Source organism: Asterias rubens, chromosome 3, assembly GCF_902459465.1.
Source record: "Asterias rubens chromosome 3, eAstRub1.3, whole genome shotgun sequence".
In the NCBI taxonomy this organism is placed as follows: domain Eukaryota; kingdom Metazoa; phylum Echinodermata; class Asteroidea; order Forcipulatida; family Asteriidae; genus Asterias; species Asterias rubens.
In genome coordinates, this window is record NC_047064.1 from 3,290,291 (window position 1) to 3,315,650 (window position 25,360).

Consider the following 25,360-nt stretch of genomic DNA (forward strand, 5'->3'; position numbering starts at 1 on the left):
CAGTAATAATACCTGGCGCTTTGTATCCTTTGGCAAAAGGCGCGTTATAAATACGGTTATTATTATTATTATTATTATTATTGGACTATGGTGATCATTTCCAGGTATCCATCGACGTGTTCCAACTCTTCAGATGTTTGTAGGCGTCTGTAAATCTTGCATGTCTGCGTCCATACTGTCTCCCTGCCTGGTATCAACCGTCAGCCCTTCATGTACTCTCTTCTTCGCCAGACCCTTAGGTGTTAAAAGAGTCTCAGTTTCCATTGGCTCATCCAGGCAGTTTGAACCGCGGCTCTGCTGTCTACTCCTTGGCAGCAAGCCGTCCTGGCTTTCGTCCTCGGCCACGTAACCATCCGGCAACTGATCCGAGAGACTGTTCCCTCTGTTCGCCTTACCCAAACTGTCTTTTCTCTTCACCTTATCCATGAACTCCATGAAATCAAAATGCTGCGAGTTGTTCTCCGTCGGGGAGGGGAGCGCGCTCGATGTATTGGAAGACGGATTGCTTGTGGATCGACTGTAGAGGGAGCCGTCCGATTCGCGACCAAACGACAACGGCGTAGGGAGTACCCTCCGTGGGGTGAAGGTATTGAGTTGGTAGGATTGGCGTGGGGTGGTGCTCTCTGGAGTCATGGCACCATTCTGCGTAAAGCGTTCCAAGAAATGGTCAATCTGTTTGAGGGAGAGGCAATTGTGTAGCGTCTCTAGAGGTAAGATGGACGGTACTTGCATTTGGTGATCGAGTGGGATACCTGTAATAGGGTGAGAAGGTCATGAAGTGAACGTGTTGAGTTGTAAGCGTGTTTAGGTGTAGCTACTTTTTGTGCTTAAAGACACTGGACACTATTGGTAATTGTCAAAGACCAGTCTCCTCACTTAGTGTATCTCAACATATGCATAAAATAACAAACCTGTGAACATTTGAGCTCAATTGGTCGTCGAAGTTGCGAGATAATAATGAAAGAAAAAACACCCTTGTCACACGAAGTTGTGTGCTTTCAGATGCTTGATATGAGACCTCAAAATCTAATTCTGAGGTCTCAAAATCAAATTCGTGGAAAATGACTTCTTTCTCAAAAACTACATCACTTCAGAGGGAGCCGTTTCTCACAATCTTTTATACCATCAACCTCTCCCCATTACTCGTTACCAAGTAAGGTTTTATGCTAATAATTATTTTGAGTAATTACCAATAGTGTCCACTGCCTCTATGGAATTGGGACCCGGTTTCCACAAATCATTTAAGCATACTAAAAAATTAAATACAAAAACATTCAACAAACATATATTTAAATTATAAACCACAAGAGAGACTTACAGGGTAAATTTTAAATGATTTGGGGCTGTACAAAGAAAACTTAGTCTTACCTACCTCTCATCATAAGTTAAGCACATTACATCACTCTTTTGAAAACTCTAAAGTCTTTATCCTTACACAAATATTACAAATAGAATATAAACAACCAAGAAAAATAAAACACAATTTTTGCCACGTAACAGTTCACCCAAAGTTGGATGAACTCTTCAATCTCCGAACCCACCACCCCCTCACCCCTCTCCATTTTGTAACATTTTTCACATCACCTTGTGCAGAGAAATGCGAGGCTCTCCGAAGCAGCTCTTCCTGACTGACGACCCAGTTAGCATCACCTGGATTCTCCTTGTCAGCTTGGCGGAGGTTTGGAGCACTATGGACCCCCAGTAACCCCTTGTCTGGCTGATGGTCTGAAAATGGAATGGGTAAAATGTAGTTGACAACATTTCATTTTTCAGGGATGAGATTCCCGACACTTGTGGCTCAAGACTTGGATATTACAATTCAGGAGGTTTACAGACTCTGTGCATCATCGGAAATACAAAACTAGAGGTTTGGACATACATGTAACGGGGATTATTTCTTTCTCCCTTTGGTGACTGCTTCAATCAAAACAGCCTTGAATTATGGCATTTTGACTGTTGAAACATTCCTCTTTAAAATGTAAAGACCCATTAGTTGTTGAAATCTAAAGTCGCCGTGCTTCAAATTTACTCTGAAAAAGTCAGGAATCTACAGAAATGTAGAGACCCATTTTTATCAGAATGGCATCATCAGATATTTGGGATAATGAACAATTTTGCACTGGAAGGGGGATCAAATACAAAGGCAATTTACACCATTTTAACAAGAAGTTAGAGATTCTAACTTTTATTTCCCACTCACATGAGGACTCTAACTGTTTGAAAATTAGTACATCACAAAATTGAATTTGAAATTTCCTTTCCTCTTTATAAAGTACTGTTCATGATTTCCTTATCAGAAACATAAAATAACAAAAATAAACCTCCTACCCTTTGATAATGAATCATCATGCTCCGCTATATCCGTCAGTGTATTGAAGCTTGCCCTGGACGGAATAGACGCAGGGCCAGAACTGGGTCGACTACTCTCTTTAATACTGATGCCGACTCTCATGCTGGGGGCTTCCATCCTGGCATCCAGATCCCCAGTGGACGTACTCCCTCCCTTCCAACTGTCCTGGTCCAGGGCTGTCTGGGATGACGTCGGGGTGAAGTCGTCGCTGGTGGCGGTGCACTGCGGACTGTCGCTGGTGGTCGTGATATTGCTGAATGTGGAGTCCTCGTCGTTTTCAGAAAGTTGGTCCGTTGGTGACATGTCTCCCTGGTTGCAAGGAAGTGGCAACAAATTATTAGTGTTTCGTGCATTTCGGGTAGGATGATCTGCGCTATAATGACCACAAGTATCGGGGATCTGACTTTCTGAATGATTTTGGTGGTTTTGGTATGATATCTAGGGTCGGGACATTTAACTGTTTAACAATAAACAAAGACTGAAATCCATTTCCAAACTTCCTTGATGATTAATGGAAGGCGACAGTATAAGATTTATTGACTTTCCTTTACTTTATCAACACTTTCCAGAGGGACAACCCTTTTGTTGGTGGAATGTTTCTTATCTGTAATCCCCTACAAAGGTATCAAGTTACTTTTAATCTCCTACAATATGCTATAATTTTTGCTTTGTATGTGCGTCACATTGGTTTCTGGTTTTGTGACTGTAAAGACTTGTACAGTGTTATTCCTAATTCTTGAATAAGGGAATAAAAGGGTAGCGACGAGTTCTTACACGGCCGTTTAAAGCCGGCAGGGTCCAATTGCCGTGTGATAAAGCGCATGGCAAAGACCCTGCAAGGTTTTAAACGGCATTTAACAACGAGTCACTACTCTTTTATTCCCATTCATAAATGCCCTTTTGTTAAGAAACGTTAAAAAAATACAATTATAGACACTTCGACAGTTGAAAATATTTGTTTCAAAATCTTTGTGAAGAGTCTGTTGCGCGTGGGTTGTGTGTACGCGCGCGCGCTTAGAAATAGATTACGCGCGCGCTTAGTAGTAGATTACGTGCTGTTACTAATAGCGATGAATTGCGTTTCGCATGATAATCTTGCGCGTCTGACACGCGGAAGCCAGCCGGTTATAAACACTGGTCATTATCAACCGTTTAAACACCCCCACGTGACGTGCTCTCCACCAATAGGAGTAGAGAAACTGTCTGGGTATTTGTTGAATGTGTGTCGACAACTGCTCGTTTTACAGAAAACCTTAATTCTGATTGGAATCAATCTTGAGATGTTACTGCGCCATGTGTCTACCTTTCAATCAAACTTACATCCTTAGAGACAGATCGGTAACCACCGAATGTAGGAAGACTGTCAAAGTCGCAGCCCTTGGCCCCAGGGCTAAAGTGGAGCTCCACCCGGAAACGTTCATCGGACATCGGTTCTTTACTAGGGTCTTCATACAGCATGAGAACAATCTGTGTCATGTAGTTTAGTTCTTTGACTTCACCTAGGTATTGCATTGCACGGGCCCACTGGGAGTCACTCATCTCCTGTGGAGAATCAACAAACATCAATTCAAAGGAATTCTGTGAATTTGTCAGAAACACCTGGGTTTACCTCTACTCTTCCACAATAAGTGTTTTTGGATTTTATTAAGCGCACAACCAATCACAGTGCACAGGACCTATGCCTTAATGTCCCGTCCGAATGAAAAAGCAACTATGATAAAATGTCTTACTTAAGGACACAAGTGCCATGTCTCGAGCTCAAACCCACACTCTGCCGATCAGAAACACCAGAGTTTGAGCCAGGTGCTCTAAGTAACAGCTCTTTTACTACACGCCTTTAAATGCAGTGGACACTATTGGTAATTGTCAAAGACTAGCCTTCACAGTTGGTGTATCTCAACATATGCATAAAATAACAAACCTGTGAAAATTTGAGCTCAATCGGTCATCGAAGTTGCAAGATAATAATGAAAGAAAAATAACCCTTGTCACACGAAGTTGTGTGCGTTTAGATGGTTGATTTCGCGACTTCAAGTTCTAAATCCGAGGTCTCGAAATCAAATTCGTGGAAAATTATTTCTTTCTCAAAAACTATGGCACTTCAGAGGGAGCCGTTTCTCACAATGTTTTATACCATCAACCTCTCCCGATTACTCGTCACGGAGAAAGGTTTTAAGCCAATAATTATTTTGAGTAATTACCAATAGTGTCCACTACCTTTAAATCTTGCCATTATTATTATTACAACAGAAATGTAGACAACTCACACTGCAAAGATTGCCGTATCTGAGGCAGGACAGAAGGGAGTGGATATGACTCTCACTAGTGAAGTACAGCCTAGTCCTGACGTGCCTGTCTGGAGACAAAACCCCCTTGGAGTATTTGGGATTCAGTCTGAATGTCGTTTCCTCCTCGCTGTTGATACGTTGGAGGTCTGCTCTGATCTTACGGAGTAGGGGTGTACAGATGCTTGTGCCGATCTCCAGTTTCTCTTCTGCAGTGATGCCGTATTCCTGTCGGGAGGGAGGAAAACAAAAACACGATTTCAAAAAGCCTAGGTCTTGAATTTCGATTCCTTCGTTTCGTTGAAGGGGCACAGTAATTTTCCTTTGGTAAGGGGCACTTGTTTGAAGAAAATTTGTATTGGAACTTTGCAACAGGTACCACAGCAAAAGCACAAGGCACCAAGGCAATGCGCCGTATTTTTGGTCGCGTGAGGGCGCCATCACGAGTATTTTTATCACTTCCGGGGGTATATGCGATTTGTCGTGCACAGTTTCAATAGGCGTTCTGTCACTTTTGTTGCACCGTAGTTTTAAGTTGCTTTAGAGGTGGGTTGTATCGGCTCCTTCCAATGTCTTATTGTCCGTGATGGATTAGATGTCTGTGTTGTTAATTTTTTCCGGTCTTTCATATCTGTTTTGGATACGAATGAATCTACCCCCGGAAGTGATTGAGAGCGCCCTCACGCGGTCAAAAATATGGCCCATTGCTGTGGGTTCTATGGGTTATTTTGAGGCCTGATACCTTGTTGCGTCAGTGCACAAACATATCTAAATTTTGCTCAAATGTTGTACCTCATACAAAAATGCTCTAAGCAAAAACTTTGTGTCTCGGCGCGCACTTGCTTTGTGAACATCCGGTGAGGACTCCCTCCTTATCTCCGACAAGTCACGACATATACCAGCTTCAAATCTCATCTGAAAACAAATTTTGTGCTAAAATTTTCGTCCATGTAAGTCATTGTATAGGCCCACTTGCTTCTGCATCTCTCCTGCATCTCTTTTAGACAGACATGGTCACTATCATTATTTTTTAATACAATTAAAACAGCCTAACTCAACAAACTTTGGTTCCTTATATAAGACAATTTCTTGGTAAACTGAGGGTGGTCTTTTTCCATTCAAAACTTTTAAAGGTATGCTATGTATGGATGTGAATATAACATGTTCTTTCTCTAAACAGCTTATCTCTGTACTTGCTTTTCTCAAAATGTAATTTTTTTTTCGAGTTCGGCTGTTTTGCCAGGGAAGAGCTGAGCACTCTTACCTGTGGTATTATAACATCGGCCAATAGCTGAGCTCCTAGGTAGAGATTACCCATCTCGGTAAACCCTAAGGAGCTGATTATCTTCTCATTGTGTAAGAGATCGTACTTGATGCAGTCGTAGATATCAGGTATCTTGGTGATATCAAACACGCCCAGTTTCGTCTTGAAGTCCTTCTCTAGCTTGGCCCATCGTCGCAGCATCAGATCCAACGACTCGTTGTGGTATAACATCATCTCTGTCAAGGAGCAACAGGTTTGGTAACCATTACAGGGCCTAATTTCAAAGCTGCTATGCACACAAATTTGCTTAGCATGAAATTTCTTCCTTGATAAAAACAGGATCACCAACCAAATTTCCATGTGATTTTCAGGATAAGCAAAAAACAGCCAAATATCAGTAACAAGCAATATGTAACAACTAGATATATGATTGGTAATCCTGTTTTTATCAAGGAAGTAATTTCATGCTAAGCAAATTTTTGTGCTTAGCAGCTCTATATGAAATTGGGCCCTGGTTAAGAAAAGATAAATTGAGGCAACAGGATTTTTTTTTTTTTTTTTTTTTTTTTTTTTTTTTTATGCAAGTCGCCTGACACACAAGGCCTGAAGGCCACTTCAAGGTGTGGGCTACAATTATTTTTGTCCAGAGGCTGTTGCAACCTACTCCTAGGGCTGAAACAGGGTTACCCCTTTTACAGTCCATACGAATAAAGTCTTGGGTATCTTCAATTGAAGCCTAGCCGGTAGAGCAGAAAGCACTACCTCCCCAATTGGTAACCACTACAGGATTAAGGTACCAGCGCTCCATTAACTAAGCTATCTACAACCCCGGATATCTCGTTGGGACCCCCTGCCCCCTTTCAATGTTGGTTCCAATTGCCGATCGTCTTTAGAGTTACAGTCAACATTGAGCGGGGGGGGCGGGGGACATTTTTTTTTTTTTTTTTTTTGAATGGGAAGTGCACAGGAAATTGTTTTATATAATGGGTGGCCCAAGCATTTTGGCTGGGATTGTAGCCCGTATGTAATACACATGCATGAAGTCACTGATTGTGAAGTTCATACCAGTTCTTGATCTTCCAGAGAAGTATTTCTGTTGAGAAAATGCCATTGTGGCCCCCGGAAGCACTGTGGCTTTAATTTTAATTGAAGCTTTTTGTATAAAGTTAAGAGCTCAAAATGCCTATCCCAGCGAAACATTTTTTATGGCTTTCAATAAAACACCATAGTCGTTGGTTAGACTGTGTGTTTGGTTGTTGGACGGCGCGTTTTTTAGATGATATGTTTGTTATAACCTGTAGGATGGGAACAACTTTATTTTTGCAAAAATATGATGTCTTTTCAATTAGAGAGGCGCATTGCATTGCCTTCAAATCTCCTCAGATCCTTGAATTCTATTCAAACAAAATTAAAAACTAATGTGCCCTCTAAATTCTTTTAGGAGACATTTTTCTGTTACCTTCACGTGATTTTTCGTCCTCTAAGCACTGTCTGATTTGCTTGGTCATACGCTTCATCAAGTTATAAATCTTCACACACATCTCTGTTGGATTCTCAATGCATGACAAGGAGTGCTGCAGCGACCTACTGCCAGTTGGAGATAGCTGGACAAGAGAAGAAACATCAAATTAGTTCAGTTGAATTATATTTTTGCATTAGGCCCACCGACAATCTTTTCTTTTTTTTTTTGGGTCCTCCTCCGATCGACCATTGTGAAAATGAGTTATATGCATGGCTGGAAAGAACATACCAGCATCAGTAATTTGGTATATTACTAGCTTTGGGACTGATCGCGTTGCTGAGTTACTCCCGTTTGAAACTAGCCAGTATATAATTTTTTTTTTGTTAAACACGAAATACAAGTAAAGTGATGTTTAAAATTACCATTTCGCGCAAAAGGATACAAATTAGACTAAAGTATGATCACAAAATTGTTGTATTCATAGCTTTATTGCCTTAAAAAAGTGTTCTAAAGGTTTACCATGCAAATATAAATCTTACAAAGTAACAAAAATTGCGTCCATGTACTGCAATATTGCGTATGGGTGGCCAAAGAATATTGGCCGGGATTGTTGGGTCAGAATGCTGAATCAATCGTAATTACCTCCTTTTTATCCTCTTCAGTGAAATTATCTTTCTTCCGGAATCGTTCATACAACATCTCCTTCACTCTGTAGATTGAAAGAAATTAAGGAATTAAATCCAGACTTCAAGCTTAGCAAAATATAGAATACTGTGGTGATAAGACAAGGGCCCAATTTCATGGCTCTGCTTACCGCTGAAATTTGCATCTACGATCACCAGTCTCCGCTTACATGCACGCGGCGAATTTCTACGCTAGCTTTGTAAGCGTAGAACGCCTAGTAACAACGTGGAGAGTACATGCGCAAGAAGTCGAAATTCCCTGCTAACCCGTGAAACACGCTTGATCTAAATACAGAACTCCCTGCTTCAGTAAGCGCAGGTACCTTGCTTAGGGTAAGCAGAGCCATGAAATTAGGCCCTGATGTGTGTGTCTACCACCCAAATCAAAGAATGCAGATGTTATGATGTGTTCTGGGCCCAATGTCATAAAGCTGTTAAACAGAAAAACTGGCTTACAAAATTTGTTTGCTAAGCAAAAAATGCATTGGGGAACAGTTGCAATAATAGATATTTCATGGAATTTTGAATGGTTCCCTTTTTCTGCTAAGCAGAGTTTTCTGCCCTTAGTGATTTTTGTGCTTACAGGATTGATCAAGCTGTTTACCGCTAAACACATTCTTGTGATCACTTCAGCAGAAAAAAATGCTAGCTAAGACGTGGTTATGGAATAAAATTTCTGCTTACAAGTGCTTTGCACATGAAATTAGGCCCCGAATAATCAAATATGTATAAGCAAGGAACTGGAAATTGGGAATTAAAATTTGCAGGAATAAAAAACATTAAACAACTGTGACTTTTCCCGTACATTATTGCTCATTAACACAGCTTTTCCTTATAAAATAACAAGAGAAACAGAGCCTCAAAAACTTGGGTTGACATGAACAACTGATAAGCAACAAACCAATTAAACAATTTTCTGGAACAAATTAGTAACTTGTGTAATGTAAAATATTACTTGTAACTCTGCTGAGAAATATGGCAAAATGTAGTGTAATACAAATATTGGATGTATGTAAGAGAATTGTCCAAAACTATAATCACAACGTGAAATATGGACTATTCCAAGTGATTCACCAAGTATTCTGTCACAACGCAGGAACGAAATCATGTATACATTATTTGTTTTATATACATAACTCACACACAGATTTTGTCATTTGAAATTTGTTGACGACTTTATTTCAGAAATCAAAATTGTTCATTGCATAACACATCCTTAACTCAGTGACACGGGTTGGGAGCCATTATATTCGAAACAGTGCTGCTGTCAAAAAGTTATCCAATATTAATCCATATTGGAAGGGCGCCTGTCCAATATTCAATTTTGGAGCCTCATGGCAGTAAATATATGGCGAAATAATGGATGACGAGCAACATGTGTTAGACCAATCAAATGACAAGGCTCTGTGTGTGTGGAACAAAATCAATATTATCTATCAGTCAACACCATGAGACCCTAAAATTGTTAGTAAATAAATAACAATGATTTCCCTGTGGCAAATTGTTGAAGGAATGAAATTTAGCAAATTTGTAGCAATAAAGTTGTCAACATTTAACAATTATTTAGTAAATAATTCAACATGATTTCCCTATCGCAGATTGTTGAAAACATGAAATTTGCAAACTTGCAGTAATAAAGTTGTCAACATTTCTGTGGAAACACAGAGGTCAAAAGATGTGTTTAAAAATCTGTTTAAAATTAAAAGCTATTTCTACAACAGAATCAATACAAATGTTGTGGGAAAATATATAAAATAAAGCAGGCACTTGAATTAACGATAGGTTTTTTAGTAAGAATGAAGAATATCATGCCTTCTTGGGGGCTTAAATACTGGATTGTTATCTTTAAATTTAAGTTCTACTATGAAATATACGACATGATCATGTGGACAATGTCCCCCTGAAAATGAATGCTTGGAATCAAATCTGGATTTATCAATGATTGGTCATGGCAATGGGTGATGAAGTTTATCTTACACTAGGCGATTTTGATCATCGTCAATGCAGGTTATCAAATTAGTACACACATCATCCACCAAACACCGCTCCAATCTGTGAGAACAATCCATGTCAAAGAAGAGGGGGGAGTCGTTTATAGCTACGTCAGTTTGGTTTTTAATAACAAGACTCTATGGACCGTAAGCGAAGAATTGTGCCGTATGCCAGGGCCTATAATTTCATGGCTCTGCTTACTGTAAGCAAAGAATCGGCGCAGGAAAATCCGCACCTACGCAACTGTATTTCACGGGTTAGCCATTTTGGCTGGTGCACATGCACGATACTAGGCATTCTACGCTTACACAGCTAGAGCCAAGTTTCGGTGCTTGCACGTAAGCTGAGAAAAGTGTCCACCTAAGCACACCAATCAGGGCCCAGTTTCATGGCTCTGCTAGCCCCCGAAATTCTGAGCATACGATCAACGTTTCCGCTCCCTGTAAAAGTGTCAAATTTCTGCCCTAGCTGTGGAAGCAAGGAATGCCCCAGTGCGAGGAGTATGAACGGGCACGAGCAAATATCCCCTGCTAACCTGTGAAATACCCTTGAAGTAAGCAGGGAATTACCTGCTTCTGCAAGCACCAATTCTTTGTTTACGGTAAGCAGGGCCCCTGATTGACGTGTTTTAGAAAGATCTAATGGATGTGTGTTTATTAACTTGAGCTAGATGATGATACAAATGTAGAACTTCCATTCTGGAAGGATTGTTTAATGTCGTCAACAATCAGTGAAATGAACTGGGCCCAATTTCATGGCTCTGCTTGCCGCCAAATTCTGTGTTATGATCACCATTCTCCTTTTACCGTGCAAGCGCCAAATTTCTGCGCCAGCTGTGTTAGCGTGGAATGCCTAGTAACGTGGAGTACACACACGTGCACAAGCCAAAATTCCCTGCTAACCCCTGCTATCACTGAAATACGCTTGACATAGGCACAGAATATCCTGCTTCTGTAAGCGCAGATTCTTTGCTTACGGTAAGCAGAGCCATGAAGTTGGGACCAGAGTACTCTTCACTTGACAAAAATGTGAACTCATCTACATGACAAAATGAACAAGACAAACCCCTTTCCTTGGTTTGAAAAACATAATTCAGCAACAAGGGGAAATATTTGTGGAGAGAATAAAAAAACAGAACTGGATGCTATACAGTGATTTGATTAAGTACCTCTGATGCAGAATGCGAGCTCGAACTTCAATACACAAACTGTTACATCTATGGATTTAACAAAGACACTCATTCATCAAGGCAATTGATTTGAAATCAAAATAATTTATATGCACTCCGGCAGGGCATTTTTGGCGGGCAAGACACACTTTACACAGGTATATCAACAGTGGGGATCAGGTTGCCTTCTATCCCTGTGGACTCCAGTTCGAATCCCACCTCAGGCCAGAGCCTTGCATGTGGAGGGGGTTTCAGTCCCAACCTGATTGCATGGGTTTTTTTTCCTTTTCTTTTCCTCCCACATCGTTTCTTCTTGTTTCCTAATCACCATCCTGTTTTCGTCACTTGCGCTTTTGGATATGTAATAAAATAACTAAATACAATCTTGCCTGCCGAGAAATGCACCCAAATTCATGAGGTTGCTTTTTTCATCAACAAGGTGACATCACAACGTGGTCAAAAAGAAAAACATATCCATCAGGTATAAAAGTATCGAGATTCAGTTAACCATTTTTTGCAAGATTCAATGATAACATTCCCTTATAGATTGTGAAAAAAATATATATATATTTGTAGCTTGACTTACTTTCCTTGCAGCGTGACAGAGTCTTTCTCATGATCTAGCAAGCCATTAGTGTTGGCACTCTTCACCATCTGCACCAGGATAGGGGTAAGCTCACCCTCTAAGGCCAACATACCCTGCAGCAAGCAACAAAGACAAATGGGTAGAAAGTTTCAGGGGCTTGATTACAGAAGTGAACAGCCACAATCAGGGGTACACGTTTTGTTACAAAGACAACAAATGAACATTTATAAAGACAGCAGAAAAAGTAACTAGGCTGTTGTAAAAGCACCTATAATTTTAAATTTGTTACTCATAATCTAAAAATGAAAATACTAGGAGACGGAAAATTTAATTACGGTGATCTTGACACCTTGTGTGTTACAATCAGTTGAGTATTGTGGTCGCGGTAAGTGCTTACAAGTGAAAAGTACCGATTTCCATTGTTGCAGTAACTCCTATTGACAAGAACAGCTTTTCAAAATTCCTGCTATTAGCTTCACACTGAATCAGAGAAGAGATCAATCATGTCAGTAGGAGTTACTGCAACAATTGAAATGGGCACTTTGTACCTGTAAGCACATACCGCAACAACAATACTCAACCGATTGTAACAAACAAGGTGTCAAAATCACGGTAATAAAATTTTCCGTCTCCCGCTATTTTCATTTTTAGATTATGAGTAACAAATTTAAAATTATGGGTGCTTTTACAACAGCCTAGTTACTTTTTTTGCTGTCTTTATAAATGTTGAGTAGATTTAAATATGTCTCCATACAATCAAGGCCCAATTTCACAGAGCTGCTTACTTAACATTCTCTGCAGGATTGCAGTCACAAATTGTACACAAGACCTTGTAGTTGGCTGGTAACCTTATTCTGGTAAAGAATAATTTTGGTTGAGCTTAGCTACTTTTTGTGCTAAACAGCTTTATGAAATGACACTGACCTTTGTAAATGCTGCAGCAGTCATCTGTACCCGCCCTTCATCCGATGCATATATTTTAAGATCGTGACGGTAAGTGCTATGAAGACGCAGTAACCCACAACCAGGGAACCCGGCATACTCCCCTGAATGGAAACAATAATCAATTGTGATTCAACATGGTTTTAATATGTTCTTACTTTCTAACATTAAATTATTCTCAACCATTTTTTATTTTAAAAGATTGCCTTAAATCACAAGGCTGGGCGGCCACTTCAAGGTGAGGGCTACACTTAAGGCCAAGTAAAAAAATAAACATGTTTAGCGTCCCCGCCCACTTCCTTTTTACAGGCCGCCTCCTTTTTAATTTTTTTTAAATAGGGTTATTTTAAATGATCTCAGCAAAAACAATCTGAATGTCTTGTCTGAATGCCTCGACTAAATTGTTTCATTTATGTTTTGTGTATTTCAGCAGTAGAAAAAACAATGGATATTTGACATTTTAACAAAGAATGGCGGCCATCTTGAAATAAAAAATAAAAAGCCCCTCTTCCTCCTTTTTTTGAAAAACCCGGACGTGAAACATGTTTTTTATTTTTTTACTCGGCCTCACTGATTTGGGCCATCAACCCAAATCAACTGCCGCCAGTGGCACATTGTCACCTACTCCTCAGTCCATTTCAGATTTCAGTTACTCCTCAGTCCCCAGCTCTTGGCGGTACCCCTTTTTACGCCTGGCTGGAGCGAAGCAATCAAGATAAAGTTTCTTGCTGAAGGACACAAGTGTCACAACTGACCAGGGCCCAATTTCATAGAGCTGCTAAGCACAAAAAATTGCTTAGCGTGAAATTTCATCCTTGATAAAAATGGGATTACCAACAAAATTTCCATTTGTTGCATGTTGCTTGTTACTGGTGTTCAGCTGTTGTTTGCTTATCCTGAAAATCACTGGGAAATTTGGTTGGTAATCCTGTTTTTATCAAGGGAGATATTTTATGCTAAACAATTTTTTGTGCTTAGCAGCTCTATGAAATTGGGCCCAGGCCAGACTACAGAATTTGAGCCCTAGACCGCTGGGCCACCACTGAGCACCTTAGGTGGCAGAACACTTACAGAGTAAATCCCATTGCTCCCTAAAAATGGAAGCCAGCCCAGATTTGTATAACAAAGAAACTTAACTGAAACCTATAGTTCCAAAGTAAAGGGAATGTACATATAGTCTTCTTACCTTGTCCACCAGGGTATATACAGCGGAAGGCTCTACCCAGTTCCTCAGCCTGATCACGCCCAGCTGGCGTCAGCTCACCACCCCACTTCAAAATCAGCAACAGGGAAGGATCCGCTTTACAATCTGTAGCCCCACCAAAAAAACAAAAGGGTTCAACTTGTAAAATGTTACTAAAAAACCCAGCTTCTGACACTGTAACTTCACCACAAGGAGAAATAAAACATGTCTTGGTTCCTCTGAAAGAAGCAGATTCACATTAGAGCAAAATTTGAAGTTAAAAACCCGATACTTTTGGCTTACCAGAGAGTGACGTCTTGACATCTTCGGTCTTTAATAACTTGAAGATCATTTCTAAGAAAAACCTTAAGGAGGAATACAAACTTAAAGCAGCAACTTGGAATTTAAGCTGTTGTAACCTCATTGTACCTTGGAAACACACTGGGGTTACATGCGGTTAACCCAGGGTTAACACAGAGTTAACCCAGAGTTAACCCAGAGTTAACCCAGAGTTACCGCTTGTTTAATTTTGAGGAATACAAACTTGAAGCAGCAACTTGGAATCAAAGCTTTTGTAACCTCATTGTACCTTGGAAACACACTGGGTTAACATGAGGTTAACCCAGAGTTAACCCAGAGTTAACCCAGAGTTAACCTAAAGTTAACCCAGAGTTAACCCAGAGTTACCACTTGTTTAATTTTGAGGAATACAAACTTGAAGCAGCAACTTGGAATCGAAGCTGTTGTAACCTCATTGTACCTTGGAAACACACTGGGTTTACATGAGGTTAACCCAGAGTTAACCCAGAGTTAACCCAGAGTTAACCTAAAGTTAACCCAGAGTTAACCCAGAGTTACCACTTGTTTAATTTTGAGGAATACAAACTTGAAGCAGCAACTTGGAATCTAAGCTGTTGTAACCTCATTGTACCTTGGAAACACACTGGATTTACATGAGGTTAACCCAGAGTTAACCCAGAGTTAACCCAGAGTTTTTTCTGTGTGCATTCTATCCCTCTCCCTCTCTCTCTTCATACACGTCACTACTCATTTCACCAGTTCATGTATGATGTGTGGTGTGGTGTCATTTAGCCTTTGAAAAAACTCTGCTGGGGTAAAAACATCAGGTCAGGTCATTGACTATTTTTTGCATTCTCTGTTGAAATCTTGAGAAGTTTGTGGCATATCTGTAATAATTGGAATAGCCCCTCTCTGCAATCTAGTGGTTTTATGGTTTTATCTTTAAGTTTTCTAGAATTTGAACTTAATAATAAAAAACGTATATATACCCTGTATATATAAAAAAAAAGAGAAAGAAAAAAAGAAGACAAAAAAAACACAAAAACACAGATTTCCGGTTTATAAAAGGAGAAATCCCTGTGAAATCCCAAAGAACCTGACCACCACCAAAGTGAAACCGTACCTCATTGCACCTGGGTGGGTTTGAGAGGGAATCGAAGGTGGTTGCCCACCCTTACCTTTAGCAACAAATCCAGACTGATCAAGATCTACATAAAGTAAAATAGGCATCAGGCCTACACATTAGTCTCAGTTCAAGGTTGTCTAAAGAAAATGAGGGTAAAATTCCAATGATCTGGTGAAAAAACAAAAGTGTTTATGGAAAGGAGGTGGTACGCAAGACCTAGAGGGAAAGGAGGCAACCACCGTTACATATTTTTGGAAAACACAGGAGAACATTCAGGCACAGCAAGAAGGGAAAAAATGGACAGAGAAAGCGAAAAAAAAACCTTTAGGAGATACATGTACATTGAAATGTTTGGGCAATTCCATGGTTAGTCACATTACACTTTTCTGTGTCATTTCTTGATCTCGATGCTAGTAGTTCTATGTGTGATATTCTTTCCACTAAGTTTACAGACTGGTTTGTACTTGACACCCTAGGTTTTGAAGTACAATTACACTAGAGATGTCGTGGGATTGTCCTCTGGATTATCTAATGTTGTAAAATGCGATCAGTCGCATAACACAAAAAGGACATGGTTCACATCTTGTGCAAACATGAGCTGTATTTGTACAAAATGGTACAGAATGTGTACAAAAAAGTTTATGTCTGTTTCCTTTCATATGTAAGCTATAACTAGAAGTGGAAAGAAAGTTGTGACACAAATTTTATTTTTTGGTGTCATGTCCATGTTTGCTTGGAATAGCCTGTTTCTACCCTTTTTAGTAACCCCTGGGGTTTATACATCACAGAGCTTTTAGGAACAGCACTTGAGAAGCAGATCAAAAGAAAAATGTCTTTGTGGAAAAAACATCAGCTGATTTTCTTTCACCAGGCTGATCTAAAAAGTCTGATTTCAGAGATAAAAGTCTGGCATTTCTCCGTAAACATTTTATAGTTTTTTTGTTTTAATGTCAGTTGGGAAATGGAATGTCTGATCCAACCACACATAGTTGTGGAGTTAATAAACTCACCCAGAAACAAAATGACTCACACATGCATCCACCCACACATGGTCAATCCACAAATGAATTCATCCACAAATGAATTAATCCACAAACACTACAAAGAAACACATCCCTGTATGATTCCATCCGCTATCAACTAATTAACCAATCCATACAAGTTCCATCCACCAATGAATCCATCCACAAACACTGCAAAGTAATCCATCCGAAAACAATTCTGTTCACTATCAACAAATGCACTCATCCACATATAGTTCCATCCCCATCGAATCTATCAACACATAAATTTGTCAGCTATTCACAAATGAATCCATCCACACATATATCCATCCACAAAACGAATCAATCCACAAATTAACTCGTCCAAAACGGAATCATCTGTCCACTATCTACAAATAAATCCATCCACACATAAATTCCGTCCACTATCTACAAATGAATCCATCCACAAATGAAATCATCCACAAATAAATTGAATTATCTAGACAAAAATGAACTCACATAAAAATCCAACCAAACAAAAGGCACAGCAAACCAACATCAACAGGGGAGACAAATCCTCTTGGTAAAGTGGAATAATATGCCATTAGTTACTTAACACTGCAAAGCTTTTTGTGATTAAACTTTTCCAAAATAAGTTTCCCTTATCCACAAGGTTAAATATGTTAAAGAAGAACCGAAAAAATAAACTACTTCAAGAGTAAAGAAAAGCACCGCATTTCACACTTATTTGTTTATAATATAGGTTTTCTTGGTCAATTTTGGCAAATGAGCAGCCAATTTAACCATCAAGCTATTCTATTTCGCGCAAGATCGCATGCTACTGAAAAGGGTTATTCGATTTCGTTTTATGATTAGTCAGATGTAATGTTGCGTCATTCGATTAAAAGAAAAAATCTTTCAATTTAAGAAATCATCAAAGCAGCATTCAAATTCGTAGACACTTCTTGAGGCGTGTGTGTCACAAAAAAGAATGACGATACGCTAAATTGAACAGAGTTCTAAAGGAATTTGAAAAACGGAAAACGAAATTGAATGGCCGAATTCTGAATTTGAAACGCAGTAACAACTGGAGAGGCAAAACAGCTTTAACTCGAAGGCATGAAAATGACATTGACTGCTCATTTGCCGAATTTGACCAAGAAAACCTATAGTAAACACTCTTTGGGGAGCAATCTTCGAGAAAATCTACAAGTCTAACAGCATAATGTTTTCTCTCTAGTAACAATACCCAACAATATTTCTTTCTTTTTTGTATTTGCAAAACAATAGCTAGTGGCCTGACGTTTTGGACCCTAGCAGAGTCTTACTCGTTCTTGTATTTGTTGAACTTTTAGAGGGTTTCGCCTAAATTAGTAAATCTTTCAAGGCTGCATGGTTTTTGTGGTCTTTTGAGGTTTCTACCCAAGTGCTAAAATAACTGGACTCTGGCCAGTGATCATAGAGCTATAGCTCTGTGCCAGTGATCAAAAGATCTGGCCAGTAATCAACTGAGGTTTTCAAGCCCTTCTTTTAAAAATGACAACTCCTTTACCAAGAGGATTGGGATGGTTGCAGACAGGAACGGATTAAATGAACAATGTTTAGAAAGGTTTACTAGGAGGGGAAAAACTCAACAGGCAAAGAAAGAAAAGTCACACACCAGATTTAAAAGATGGACGACGTCTTCGTGAAGGCCCATGGAAGAGGTTTGGCAGAGAGTTTCGAGCCAGAAGCATAAACACTGATCATAAAAGTGGGGAGGGGATTAACATTTTAGTTTGTTTTGGTTAAACTTTATCAAGTAGTTTGAACTTTCAAAAAAAACAATATTGACAGTTACTGATTTCTTTAGCTTGCTTGTTTTAAAGGCAAAGTAGACCTTTAGTTCGATCGTTTAATCTTATAAAAATGTAAAAACAATCAACCTAACATGTATACACTTCGCTTCGAAAGGTGGTAGCATTTTTGAGATTGTGCCGAAAATCTGGAAAGCAAATATCCACGCAAGAATAATAATCAGTAAATGGAACACTACTCAGATTGAAATGTTTTTGAATCCCTCTCTCTAGAACCACATTCATTTGAGGGGAACTGTTTCTCAAAATGTAACACGTTGTGCTGCAGTGCTTCATACCAAGTCTTTTTTTTTTTTCGGTCATTAAATTTTGGAGTAATAACCAAAGGTATACCTTCTCTTGAAAAAAATAACATTTTATTATTTAAAAGAATGGGAAACAAAATGTTGATTTTAAGTGGAGGAAAACTATATCCCAATCCTCTAGTACTGAAGTCTAACGTCAGAAGAGTTAACAGAGATAACAAATGAGATGTTTTGTATTCCAAATTGTTTAGTTGCCATACCCTATCAAGTAGAATCATGTATTCTATAGTAATCCCACTCAATTATTGTGATTTGATAAACGTTATGCCTAATTCCATTTCAATGCAACGATAGGCCCAGCAGAGCCGAATCAGAGCCGAATCAAACAAAATCAGGCAAAAACTTGGGTATGGGATTTGGGTGAACGGCAGTCTCGTGGGTGTCAAAGCACACGTTGGGGGAAACAAAGCAACATTTAAGACTTTCGGCCCGGCAAACCGCTTACAAAAAAACAACAAAAACAACATCAACAGGCATGGACTGTTTTAGGCAAGCTGCACATCAAGGCTTAACATTAAAAAAGAAACCATAGATCTGATAATTAATTAACCAAAATACAAACTCACTCCACACGCCAAAAAAACAAAAGGAAACTAAAAATTATTTCAAAAGGGGAAGGACCCAATCCCAAAGAGACCTGTGCGCAGGTTGATGTTTTTAAAATGAAAAAAAAAATGCATTTTAGTTGCAAGACTGAAAGAGATGGAACAAACAATGTACAAATGCTAAATTTAGATATTGTTAAAAAAATCGTCTGAATCTTGCAATTTTGGATAAAGAGTTCGTTTGATGTGAGCTATAATAAGCAAGGATTGTAATTTGGTGAGCGAATTGAATTGATTTTGGTATTATGTGTAATATTTTGCTTGAAGGAAAACCATGAAAATTACTTAAAGAAATGCACAAAAAAGTTCCCTTTACATGATGATTTTGCGCACATCCTTTGTCAAAACCACTCGCAGAAGATTCATCCCACTGTAGGTCCGGACCTCCAACTAAATTGAGCAATATTCGGAAGACTTCACTAAGACTTTCACTTGTAAACAGCCCAAATGTTGTTGTCCCTCTCACACAAAGTTCAATTTGTAAAATTTCACAAGTTCAACACTGTTAAAATTAACTCGCTGTCATGTGAAAATGGCTAATTTAAAGTGTTTTCTGTTAGCTACCCCACACATTATGTACACTACATGCACTATATCTGTCATGGCATGCATTCTCTGTGACTAGTGTTTATTATTATGCCAGTCTAGTGACTAAATCAATCCTTGCTAGTCTACACTACTATGATTGTCAGCTTAGTTGCTTATTCAGTCTACAGCATTGTAGTCTAGTGACTAAATCAAACCTTGCTAGTCTACACTACTATGATTGTCAGCTTAGTAGCATTGTAGTAAGAGCTACAGTTATAACCGTGACTAACTGGGTCTAAGCAGAATAGCTACATGTACACGTACTTATTGTTAACCAGGGCCCAATTTCATAGAGCTGCTAAGCACACAAATTTGCTTAGCATGAAATTTCTGTCTTGATGAAAACAGGATTACCAACCATATTTACACATGATTTTCTGGATAAGCAAACAACAGCTGAATACCAGTAACAAGTAATACGCAACAAATTAAAATTTGGTTGGTAAACCTAACCTGTTGTTATCAAGGAAAAAAATTCATGCTAAGCAAATTTGTGTGCTTAGCAGCTCTATGAAATTGGGCCCTGGTAATGAAACCCAAATGCCTCATAAAGTGAACTTTATCATTGTAGCTTGCAAGCCTGAGGAAACCAGTAAACAAGGGTGCTTCTTATGTGAACCAGAAACACTAAGGTTAGACCCAACTCTTCCCAGATAAGTTTTGTTGGTTCTGTATATATATGCCACCCTGTGATAAGACACCATGCGGTAAATGATCTCCACAGTGCAGATGAACAGTTGAATGGTTCCAAATGGTTAACTTACTTAGAAATTGTGAACCCTTTGGAAAGTATTACCAAATAAAGAAGGATTCATATGACAAATTCGAAGGAAAACCGTTCCTGTTAAATGTCTCGATGATTACATTTTTGAGCTGTTGTAACCCATGAATAAAATGGAGAGTATTTTATGAAGTTATCTTTAAGTGTATGACAGTGTTAGAATGTACAGGAGTTAAAAATACCAAATGCGAACCTGAAAACAAAAGATGTACACAGGATGTAGATTCGGAACATTATTTGGTTGAATAACTCTTGTCCACAGAAGATTTTTTTAAAGTTCACATTTTTTTACACAAAATGTTTTAGATTGTAGGGAATGATTAAAGAACCAAAATGAATATTCTTTATCCCAGATGCAAATTAAACATCTCTGAAAATCTTTTTGTTAACTACAAAACTTCAGGAATATTGGAATTGAAGGCCTTCGGGTTACAGTTTCTTGGTAAATTTGTTTAATTCCAGGCATATGTCCCTGGCTTTTGTATTGTTTTGTGTATGTGTTTTTATGCCGAATAAATAATAATAATAATAATAATAATAACAAGAAGAAGCAAAAAAGGAATATTTAGAAAGAGTATTTAACGTATAATGTGTAAGTTTTCTGCTAAAGCAATAAAAAAGACTGTGGGTTCGATTCCCAACCGAGTGATTTGTCTGTGGTTTTTTTCACAGAACTTGAGAAAGTACTGAGTATACAGAGCCTGATACACATCGGTGTATGGGTAAAAACAAATTGTATTCTTGATCCAAGATTGAAAGTTAAATGATTTTATGTACTTTTTGTAACACAAACCACAATGTCACAGATTTACATTAAACTTACACCGTTTGAAGATAATGATGCTATAAAGCGTTCCTTAAAATATTAGCTGCTTGAGGTGCTATAGTTTTAGAGAAAATAGTTTTAAAACAATGTCATGAAAATACGTTTTTACATGCTAAAATAAATTTCGTCACACAATGACTGAGACGACAATTATTTTCATGACATTGTTTTACTCATTTCTCAAAAACTACAGCACCTCAGCAAGTAATAGTTTCAGGGAAGCTTTCTACCATCATTATCTTCAAACTGTGTAAAAGTGTAATGCAAATCTGTGGACATTGTGTTTTTTTGTCCTACAAAAAGTACCCAGGTCCTTTAACATCCATTAAATTGTATTTTATTGCTGAAAAGAAAAACCCACCCCTATTCTTAAAGGTTACACTTGGGCATGCGCTTGTGCTTGCATATGGACACACACGGAACATCACAGCAACATAAACACTACAAATCCACACCAATGTTCCCCTCAAAACGTAAAATCAACATTTTGATTTTGTCACCGCACTAAAAATGACCGATAAACAGGGTTGATGAAAAGGATCGGAATGCTTTTGTTTCTTAAACCACAGCCAGGGGTGAGGGTGAGTAGGGAGGGGGTCAAAGTTCAAAGAGCTTCATAGCAAACAGAAATGTGCTTAACGGAATATCTGCGCAACAAAATCATTCCCTGGTACCAGGTAAGCGTCCTATCATATCTACATCTATGGCTGGTTGCGGTTTCTCTATTGGAGCAGGTTTTTTCCAGTTTCTAAGAGCTCATTGAATAAGGCCCATTGAGGAAGAATACAAAGCAATACTTAAAGCCTTGGAGGGAGGGGAGGAGGAAGGGAATAAAATTGTGAGTTGAAGTTGGGGGAGGGGAAACCAGTAGCTGTAAACCGAGAGAACTTGTAACCCACCTGAGGATGCTGTGATAGACAGAAGGGGGAGAGAAGATAAGAGTTGAGAAACAGGAATGAACAGTGACATGTAGTGAGCCCCTTGCACGACGCAGAACGCACCTCCGCGTCTACCATTTTCAGCCATTTTGGGAGTCAAAGCCCTCTGTGTATATTTTGACGGCCAAGTTTGTGTACAGCACAAGAAGTCAAAAGACCTTCTTGCATTGACGCACACAAATCTACTGTCAGCCCCATGGTCTGCCAGTTTTGGTGTCAATTTTGCAGGTGAAGATATGGTGCTTGTCTTGTTGCTGGCGCATTGCCTTCCATTCAAACCGCACAGTAACAACACACAGGCTGTTTGACTCCCAATATAGCCGGTCAAGGTTTAACATGGGTGATGAAGCCAGGTGAATTGGGTCCGTACAAGACACAACAAAATACTACATGTACATTGTACAACAAGGGCTCCATTTCATAGAGCTGCTTAAGCACAAAAATTACGCTTACCAGAAAAAGGTTACCAGCCAAACAACCATGTCATAAGTACAATTTTGGACTGGTATCCTGCTCTTTCCGCAATAGCAGAAAATTGTGAAGCCATATTTTCTTCTTTTAAAAGCAGCTCTTAGAATTAGGCCCAGATTATGCTGTAACCAAATAGTCAGCTGTAGCAACGACTGTTGCTAAGAATGTTGCTAAAGGACGTTTTATACTTCATGGCATTATGACACTGAAATCAAGCCGAAGCCGTAGCTCTAGCAGCTGATTCAGACACGGTCTAACACTCTTTCACCCTTTGCAACTCTTGTCTTAAAGGCAGTGGACATTATTGTAATTGTCAAAGACTAGCCTTCACAGTTGGTGTATCTCAACATATGCATAAAATAACAAACCTGTGAAAATTTGAGCCCAATCGGTCATCAAAGTTGCGAGATAATGAAAGAAAAATAACCCTTGTCACACTAACTTGTGTGCGTTTAGATGGTTGATTTCGAGACCTCAAGTTCTAAATCTGAGGTCTCGAAATCAAATTCGTAGAAAATTACTTCTTTCTCGAAAACTATGGCACTTCAGAGGGAGCAGTTTCTCACAATGTTTTATACCATCAACCTCTCCCCATTACTCGTCACCAAGAAAGGTTTTATGCCAATAATTATTTTGAGTAACTACCAATAGTGTCCACTGGCCTTTGATGTACTTCACTACTCCCAACAGGGATTTAAAGGGGAAAAAACCTCATGGCTTAGCATTCCCATATAACTTATTACAGTATTTACAAGCTGTAATTCTGAAGAAAAAAACTTTCCAGTTACTCTGCCTTGTTGATAAAATATTTGCAGTGGGATATGAACGAATCATTGAGTCAGTTCAAAATCAATGCAAGCAAGTATTCTTCATCGACAACATTTCAGAAGATGGGTAGGGTGGGAACCAATAATGAGGATTAAGGCAAACGAGGATCATGTGTAGATTTGCCGAAGTACAGATTACATTCCATCTATTTTCCAAGTCTGGCGTTTACATTCTAATTTAAAGACTTTATAATTTGTTATTTATTCTAATCACCCCATGCCAAATTATATTTCCTGATATCCCTTGTGAACAAAAATCAACAAGAAAGCAGTGCTGTATGCTTCGTTTTTGAAAGGGCAAGGGCACCAAGGCATTTTCTTCTTGGTAAAGGGCACCCTATGATGAAATTGCAAATTTCCACTGGAGCATTTCAAGGGCACCAAGGCAATGACCAGGGGACACGGAGGCAATCGCCTTCGTTGCCTCCGTGAAGTATCAGGCCTGAGAAAGCAATAAGTTAAAGGCATGCTAATTGAAAGCTTGATGCAGCGTGCAACATCAAGTGCTACCCAAACTTAAGTTTATGATATATTATTTTCCGGATGATGTTTTGTCTTCGTACCCATACATGTATATGTTTTTTATGTAAGTCAGTGTTGTGATAGTCTGTTGGTGGGTTTGTTTGTTTGTTTGTTTGTTTTATGTCTGTCCGTAGGTACGGGAACAAAAGCCTTGCTTCACCCTATGCCTTGATGTTGTCCTGTTTGTGATTATTTACTCAACTTCGGTGTAAATTGTTATTGTCTTTACTACATCTGTGGTTTGCCATTATTTATTCATTATCATGTATATTAACTTTAATGATGTACACAAATGTAACTTTATGGCAACATTGAAATAAATGTATTGAAATAATAATAAAAATCATTGCAATTATCATTAAAATTTTGCATTCTGGACAAACAGAGTCTAAAGAAAAAGCCTAACTCCTTGAAATATTTTGAGCTTTTACATGTAAGTTCATCCATTTATGACCAAAGGGGAGAAAAATAGCCACGGGAAATCCTAGGCACACCACCAGCACAGTTTAGAACTTCCCTTAATTCACATTGACAAGGTACCTAGTATCTACCTTAAGCTCAGGATGCAATCTTATTTCCAGTTGTTTATAGTTTTGGTCTTGCCAAGTTCAAAACAAACTTCTTGGAAAATATTCAAGAGATGTCTGTTATGTCGTGTGTTTTTTTTTGCTCAGGATGCAATCTTATTTCCAGTTGTTTATATTTTTGGTCTTGCCAAGTTCAAAACAAACTTCTTGGAAAATATTCAAGAGATGTCTGTTATGTCGTGTTTTTTGGGTTTTTTTTTTCAAGCATTTCTTTAAGTTCACATTTACATAAGTTCAAACACTCCTACCAGGAAGCTTCACGCCAATAACAAAGGAGCTGAAAACAACCTAAAGGTGATTGGACAGCAAGAGGCAATGTATATAAGAAGAAAAGATGAAGATATGCTAGGAACAAAGCAGCATTTATGCAGAATTTAATGAATAAAATTTAACTGTATTTTTTACCACATGAGGGCGCTGTCAACTGCAAATTTTCTTGCCTCTAAATTACCATTTTATTTATTTTGACTGCCTGTGTGTTATTTTTTTTTCTCAATAGCAAAATAACTTTACAAGCATTAAAACTAGAAAAACAAAGTTTCTATTTTTTTTTGGTGTGCGTCATATTTGGTCCCGACACGCCCTCATATGGTCGACAATACTAAAATGGTAGTTTTCCTTGCTTCTCTAAATTGAAATAGACAAAGACAAGTCATTCAACTACTTTCGAGAAGAATGATTTCAAAATATTTTCAAAATTTAAATCCCAACTACACCATAATTTTGT

The 25,360-nt window shown here is 38.7% G+C and overlaps 1 protein-coding gene across 5 annotated transcripts in view; it reads right to left on the reverse strand.

Annotated features, from left to right (window-relative positions):
• Positions 1-25,360, reverse strand: part of LOC117287910 (inositol hexakisphosphate and diphosphoinositol-pentakisphosphate kinase 2-like) — a 41,592-nt gene that overhangs the window by 2,140 nt on the left and 14,092 nt on the right. For 3 of the 5 annotated variants that reach the window (XM_033768535.1, XM_033768534.1, XM_033768531.1), the window contains exons 12-24: positions 22,188-22,196; positions 17,988-18,068; positions 13,919-14,041; positions 12,715-12,836; positions 11,791-11,903; positions 8,004-8,070; positions 7,359-7,503; positions 5,900-6,135; positions 4,618-4,863; positions 3,671-3,892; positions 2,329-2,659; positions 1,585-1,725; positions 86-752 (exon numbers count right to left, since the gene is read on the reverse strand). In XM_033768535.1, coding sequence (XP_033624426.1) covers positions 130-752; positions 1,585-1,725; positions 2,329-2,659; positions 3,671-3,892; positions 4,618-4,863; positions 5,900-6,135; positions 7,359-7,503; positions 8,004-8,070; positions 11,791-11,903; positions 12,715-12,836; positions 13,919-14,041; positions 17,988-18,068; positions 22,188-22,196 — 2,459 coding nt within the window. In that variant the 3' untranslated portion in view covers positions 86-129. The remainder of the gene's footprint in view (positions 1-85; positions 753-1,584; positions 1,726-2,328; positions 2,660-3,670; positions 3,893-4,617; positions 4,864-5,899; positions 6,136-7,358; positions 7,504-8,003; positions 8,071-11,790; positions 11,904-12,714; positions 12,837-13,918; positions 14,042-17,987; positions 18,069-22,187; positions 22,197-25,360) is intronic. The other 2 variants (XM_033768532.1, XM_033768533.1) reach the window with 2 other exon arrangements.